This window comes from Phoxinus phoxinus, assembly GCF_949152265.1.
Source record: "Phoxinus phoxinus genome assembly, chromosome: 6".
In the NCBI taxonomy this organism is placed as follows: Eukaryota; Metazoa; Chordata; class Actinopteri; order Cypriniformes; family Leuciscidae; genus Phoxinus; species Phoxinus phoxinus.
The window spans coordinates 6,636,440-6,643,945 of record NC_136881.1 but is presented as its reverse complement, the minus strand read 5'-3'; the positions used below and the strand labels follow the sequence as shown (position 1 = coordinate 6,643,945).

General features: G+C 37.5%; 1 protein-coding gene across 1 annotated transcript; it reads right to left on the bottom strand.

Moving 5' to 3' along the window:
• Positions 1–1,304: 1,304 nt before the first annotated feature.
• Positions 1,305–7,471, bottom strand: en1b (engrailed homeobox 1b). The gene is made up of 2 exons (XM_079615092.1): positions 4,958–7,471; positions 1,305–2,096 (listed from the first exon to the last, which is right to left on the bottom strand). The coding sequence occupies exons 1-2, from the start codon at positions 5,460–5,462 to the stop codon at positions 1,777–1,779; spliced, it is 825 nt and encodes a 274-aa protein (XP_079471218.1). The 5' UTR covers positions 5,463–7,471; the 3' UTR covers positions 1,305–1,776.
• Positions 7,472–7,506: the final 35 nt, after the last annotated feature.

The following is a 7,506-nucleotide window of genomic DNA, read 5'->3' as shown; positions in this document are numbered from 1 at the left end:
CCCCTAAGTTAAAATGATTATATGAAATTGCAAACAAATTGCTTATATTTTCTGCACATTTAATGATGATTATATGCCTACGTTTCACTTAAAAAACAAATGTATTATTCATCCAAATACGGGCCGCCAGCATACCTTTATTAAACTAAAATATCATAACAGATTCTTTATTGCCCTACTTTGAAACGCAATGTTCAATGCTCTTTGTCTTAATATAATACGCGGACTGTTCCGAGAGAATGTAGTGTTTTTAAACATCCATGATTTTGTTTTGACTGCTCAGCTTGACCTTTTAACCTCGTTGGGAGAGTTTTCTGAATTTGTTCTTTGATCCCACACAGGCTCCCGCACACTGCCTCGCAAAGACACTGCGCTACCCGAGCGCTTTCTGCACTGCTGTTGTCATCGCAAGAAGTCAGATTTGTGACGGCAACATGAGAAAATTATTTAGGTAGGCTAATCGACATTCAAACGGTTCATTCAAATAATTTGCGGTCAAACACATGAGGTACGTTGATGCAAATCATGATAGCCTGCTATAAACGAAACCAGCAAATACAGAGATTAATGCATGCAATATCGTCTTCACGTGAAAAAAATAAATAAAAAATGCGTAGGCCTATCTAAAGATGCCGTTGTGGAAGATTAACCAGATATAGCCTCCTCTTATACGTTTAATTAAGTCAGATTCGCAGAGCACAATTATTTTGACATATTTACAATAGTCTACCATTGACATGCGCAGAATTTTGGTTCAAGTCAATAGTTGGATTGTTGGCGTCATAAAGAATGAATGCTGTCCAATTATCTTGCATAAATTAAAATAATACAAAATGCGTTCCAAGATATGCTTTCATTTGGCATAACAGTCTACAGGTTTTTTTTAGTAGCCTAATATAAATGCATTCCATGTTTCATACTTCAAAATGGCACGTATAGTTGGGCCTATATAAATAGAATCATCATTAATAGTAATGAGTTTTAGAATAAATTTAGATATGTAGACCTTATGTTATTTCTGTCTAAAAACAGACTTGACTAAAAAAAAAAATTCTCCCAGGATTATAATCGCTCCAATCATAAAAATTGCAATACGTTATCCGTAAAACACATTTCTCTTGCAGTGCAACCACACTGCCTCATTCAAACAAATTAGAGTAGCGTAGAAAGCATCGTTTTGTGATACATTTATTAAACAAAAATCTCTCAGGGGGTTGGGAGAACGACAAGTCATCGTAGCGTTTAAATAGCTACAGATCGTGTAATTATGTTAAGGGTTTGTAGACTAGGAAAAAAAGCAATGGCACATTCTACCTTTTTTATTTCAGACAACATAATCTGAACATATTAAAATCTTTGGCTTGAAGCGTTGGTTCAGTCACGCATTTTGAAGAACTGTGAGATAAGGGATTTAAGAGACAGGGCTATCACAAAAACTCTAACAAGCCTGACACTTAGGCCTACTGAAACGGTGAGCAACCACATTGGGAAAGGAGAAGAAACGTTAGAAATATACAGCAAGTAAGGAGTAATATAGACATCCCCTTACCTGGAATTAAATATATACATCTTACAGTTTTGGCTATATATAAATTTTCATAGTGTTCGTATTTAGATGCATGTCCATATACTGTATGATAAACAGAAATTTGTTTAAATATCGTATCTTCGTTTCGCAGAATTCGTTTCCTTTTCATTTGATTCATAAAAATATGAAAAATCCCTTTTGTTGGGGTCAATGTCCATGGCCTTTTCAAGAAGAGGACCCGGGCCATTTTATTCGCTATCTTCTTTTTCATCTTGAACTGTGGTTGTGGAATGGTTGTAGAGTCCTTGAGCCATGAGCTGAAGAGCGAGGCCGTTCTTATAGCCAGTGGCCTTTTTGATTTTGGCCCTCTTATTCTGGAACCAGATTTTTATTTGTGACTCATTGAGGTTGAGTTCCTGGGCCAGCGACTGTCTCCGCTGCTCCGTAATGTACCGATTTGCCTGAAACTCGGCTTTAAGTCTCTGCAGCTGTTCAGCCGTGAAAGCGGTTCTCGGTCGCTTGTCTTCTTTCTCGCTTTTCTTCTTTTTCAATTTTCGTGTCCTTGGGCCTAGTGTAGAAACAACAATAAAACGAAGACATAAATATCATAAAGCAGTATTAACACTACATAGGTTACCCACACCTGACAGAGAATGCAATGGTTGATGCGTGTTAACATAAGGGCCTACCTGACACTTCCGTATTGGACAAGCTATTTCGGCTACATTCTTTTAGAAATGTCGATAAAGAATTCAAACTGCAGTTCATTATGCAGCCCTTTCTCTTTCGTTACTGAATACACAATGAATGTTTGCAATGAAACATAATGAGTGTTGGGGTGTACTACATTACCTCAGCTGACAAGTAGACATAACGTTATACCGGTATGTAATTGCCAAACAAGCAGTGAAACAAAATGCCGCTGAAAAAATAGTTGAGTCAGTTTTATTTCTAAACCACAAAATATAATAATTGTAACCTTGAAATGCACTGTTATATTTATAAGATATTTAACAATGAACAAATCGTAGACCTGCAATGAAAGCTTGCATGTAGGCCTCAGTCCTCGACTGTCACTTGAGCTTACACCCTGCGAACATGGCGGGAAAGCCGAACGAGTCTTTGTGCGAGTCTGCTTATTACACAAGTTATTATTATTATTTTTGGTTGCATTAAATGCACAGAGTATAATATAGTATTACTACCAGCATATCAGACAAAATGACAACATGTCAACACATCAGGCTAAGTAGGCCTATATTCGCCCTGCTTTCGACAACAATAGCAAGTCTAGTTAAGTTCGAAATCACCTTGTTATTGTCAGTCACACAGAAAAAGAAAATCGATAGATTAATTCGTTTTTGTTTTTCTCTCTATAAAACACTCAAGCGATAGGGTAGGCTATTATAAAAAAACAAAACTGTAATAAAACATTTCAAAATGCAAGCTAAACTTGAAAGACGTAGGCTAATGCACATAAAAAAAACGATTAGCTACACTATAAAGTAACCTCTGCAGATGAGCTGTGTTAATTGCTAAAGATAGCCTAACTACTTTACTGAAAGAAGCCAACATTATATTTTTTTATTTTACATTTGTAAGTTTGGCTCCGTTGCAACAACTGTCTTGTTATTGTTCTAGAAACAGTTTTTACCTTTAATATATATCCATGAATAATGCAGCTCATATCCAAACCCATTCATGCACAATGTGCAATTTAAAAATAAAATAAAATAAAATAAGAAAAGCTAACGACCTGCTTACAGCATATTATGCAAAGCAAATATCAGCACGCATGTGACATTACACGCTCGTCAAGGAAACAATTTTCTGCATTACCAATCAACAACAGATCAGAACCCAAAGCTTTTCCTTTAGGAAACTGCACTCAGATGATCGAAATTCTGCTTGCCGTCTGTGAAAGTCCAGTGCCTGATCGCTCAATCAGTAAGTCAATCAGTGAAGTCAATCAAAGCATCTTTTCCAACAACCCAGCTGACTTTATGGCAGGTATGCAGTGTAAAAATATTTTGCAGTCAACCTAACAATTTACTTCGTGTGGTAACATCTAAACGAACTGGCTTTTGTTGAAGTCAAACAATATTTTTAAAAATATATAAAATAATAATAATAATAATAATAATACTGACATGATGGGAATACACTGGGTTTAAGTCAGGTAGCCTATAGCCTAAAAACCGCCTAAAGGTCTGAACACATTTACAGCGTGATTATGCAAGAATATATATAACAGACAACAACAATCAGTTGGCCCTATAACAAAATAGCAATTCAAATAGGCTACTTATGCACATATCTATTGAATATCGAATAATATCCTGAAATCATGAATTAATTACACAAATAGCCAGCAGCATAAAGTCATGGTGGATTTAACGAACGCCACAAAATGTGGTTGATTAAATCTCGGCACTTTCTTCTTCTTATCTTTCCTTTATTAAGATAAAGCTGTTTGGACTGGTATTATAAACAAACTACTTTCAGATTAACACATACCCATGATCACAGACTAAGATAAATTATGCGCTATATAGCTACTGAGAAAAGATATGCTCGTTATTGTTGTTATTATGAATAACAATGTGCTGCTGGGAAACGGTGGTTAGACAGAATAATTTAAAAGGGATTACTATTATCTAAATATATAGCCTACGTGTTATCTATTCCACATTATCTATAGGCTACTTGACATCCACCATTCTCTTTATTGTCAATGATTGTAAAATGGTTTTATAAGCAGGCTACAATTAGCTATTTTGTATTGAAAAGGGTTAATAGCCTACTTTACAATAAGGTTTAATTAGTTAACATAAACTAATAATAAACTGCACTTCTACAGCAATTTATTCATCTTTGTTAATGTTAATTTCAACATTTATAATACATGATTAAAATCCAAAGTGGTATTTGTTAACATTAGTAAATGTAGGCTACTATGAACTAATATGAACAACTGTGTTTTTATTAACGTTAACACATACAGTAACAAATGTAGGCCTATTGGTATAGTTCATTTTAGTTAATACATTAATGTAAACAAATTAAACCTTATTGTAAAGTTTCACCAGAAAAAGACTAGAAATTGAAAGGGCGATCAGAACTATTAATGTTTGTGACTATATGAACGCACTTTGCATATTTTCTTTTTCTCCAGAAAGTGAACAAAATGGTTTGCGGCCTAAGTGATATTGTTCGCTGATGCCTCAAAACAACCCAAGACTGCTGAATGTTAGTGACAGCTTCAGACGCTGCGTAAAACGAGTTTGATTAAAACGCCCAATCATAAAAAAATTGCTCACTATGCGACCTCAAAAAAAAAAAAAAAGAAACAAAAAAGAAAGTTTTTCGCGGGAAGCGTCAATCGCTGTTTGTGAATTATGCAATGCAATTAAGAAACTAGCGCCTTACCAGATGAAGGTCTGTCCGAGTACCTGGTGCAGTACACCCACGCAGGCCATAGTAAAGGCTGCGACTCTTTAGCCGGCGGAGTTCCCCCGTTAGCGTTCACCACCACTATCGACGTCGTATTCTCCCCGTACCTTGCTGTGGTAGTTCCATTTCCCTCGACAAGCGTTGCCGAGGTCTGCTTTGAGGATGGCGAAGACGACGAGGACGAAGAAGTGCTGTCACTACTGCAGTTTGAATCCTGGCAAAGGCTGCTATTATGCGACGGCCTTATTACCATAGGGTTAACATTCTCCCTACCCGAGGTTTGCGCGCGGTCCCTACTCCCAAGATCTTTCTTGCAGCCGAAATCTGGCCGTAGAATATTGTCGATGAAAAAGTTCGTGGTTCTGTGGGCTTGCTGCGCAGCCTGGTGAGGTAAAATCGGAGGAGATGGTATATTGGGTGAGAGCGAGACGCTCTCAGATTCAGTCGAATCACGACTATTTTGATCCTTTTGCTCCTCCATGACAAGCTGGATCGTGGTCTGCACTCCAAAATTCCACTTGTTGCAAAGAGCAGTATCCGGATAGCAACAAACACGAATGCAGTCTATACTGTTAAAATAAAGGTATACGAAATACCTTAAGAGGAGCGACTGTCATAGCATCGGAATGCTTTCCGCGATCAAGGCGTTTCAAGTGTCAAAACGCACCCGTTATTCATGTCAGACAATGCATCGCGCGATGCTCCGCAGTCCCCGACTCGCTGCCCCGTGTGACAGCTCGCGCTTAACAAACTCTTTCTAAAATCACTGTGCCCCTCACATACTTTTTTTCCTTAACCGGAAGCACGTGAGCGAGACACACGTGCAATGGACCAATGGGGTACCAACATCCTTGGTGTCACAAGAAGAGAATATCCAATAGAATTTTACAATCTTATGCAAATGGATGGATTTCCAAGACCAAATACGCTGGCGAACGGGAAATCCACTCTAATGAGGACTGGATGTTTCTGGATCGGCATTGGCTTTTGACAGAAAAGATCTGATACTGCTGCCAGATAATTCATTATTTTAGTTGCTCGTTGTATTTTTGTCAAAACTAGACACTAATAACATCGCGAATAGCAATTTTCTGGGGTTCTTAGGGTAGGTAGGCGATAGACGGAGCTAGTGAAAGAAAACAGGAGCGAGCCTTCATAATTTGGCCAAGATTGTTATTCTTTGAGACAATGAAATACATAATGGTTAAGAAGGAGAAATTACCATAAAATGCGATAGGTTGATAACATTAATATTAAAGTTTGCAATTATATGTCAAAATGTCTGATAGCATATAAGGTCGGCCTATAATATTGACTTAATTATCGTCATAACAAAGCAACAGACTAGACCGTATTTATAGCCCTATACTTATTTACTTATTTTTCAGTCGAAACGGACAGTCAAAAGTGGTAATTAAATTGCAATTGCTAGCCTCTTAAGGATTTCTACCTGACCCATAATTCAACACACTTTTGCTGGTGTAACCTAGCCTAATGTCTAGTCATATTAATGCAGCCATATCATATTTTGGTTTGAATGAAAGCATATTAATTAGATAAAGAAATCGCATTCGTGTTACATTTTATAAAACAATGGACAGTTTACTGTTTAATAGCACCCTTAAAATTATTTACAAATGGATGGCCACATCAGGTAAATGTGGCAGCATGTTTAGTTAAAACGAAAAAAAGAATAACTCAAAACATAAAAGCAGGACGTGTTAATAACAAGAAGGCTAAATGGTTTAAAGTTTCACCAATTAGGCTACGCAAAATAATAGGCCAAAAGGGGAAGCAGGAACGCATGCACACAAAACATTTAGAATAATAATAAGCGCAAATACGGAATTTTAGTGGCCTGCATGCAGCATTTATTCATATAAAACGGGTTGGGTTGAAATCTTTATTCGAAAAGCTCGAGTGGGTACTTAATAAATTTCTAATTAGGACACTATCAATATGCTATTTGAGCCAAGTAGCCATTGTGAGGCACGCTCCTTTTCAGGCGGTAAATTAGCACTCCAGCTCTTATCTCGGCTGCATGCGACGTCTTGAGAGGGGCTGCAAAAGATAATTTATAGGTTTTAATTAGCGCCCATTCCGCCTGATCAGCTTGGCGTTCATCACTAGCGAGTGAATAAAAGCCGGTCAAAAGCACTGTCACTAGCCGCTGGCAGGGCGCTTTATCAAGGTAAGCAGGGCCGTATTACATGAGGTGTAGAGGCGACGTAATTTCCCCAGTGCTGATAAAGCCCGTTGAATAATGCCAGAGTCATCTGAGACACCATTTACTGAAATGACTTTATTGACGACTTAACGTCGGTAATTCATTTTACCCTTCACGAATCGGACCTGGATTGGGTACAGTAATGGGATGATGAATGTGGCAACGGGCCGCACCTCGTATTATTGAATATAATACACACGCCCTTCTCTAAATGTCTCGAAAATCATGTAAAAATCGAAGTTGTAACTATTTTAATTTCATTATGCACACTAAAAAACGTTGGGTTATTTGTTTAACC

Excerpts from the sequence above, each read along its gene's own strand:
- en1b (XM_079615092.1), bottom strand. The coding sequence starts at position 5,462 with ATGGAGGAGCAAAAGGATCAAAATAGTCGTGATTCGACTGAATCTGAG. Across the intron at positions 2,097-4,957 it reads CTCGGACAGACCTTCATCTG|GCCCAAGGACACGAAAATTG; the intron begins GTAAGGCGCTAG and ends TTTCTACACTAG.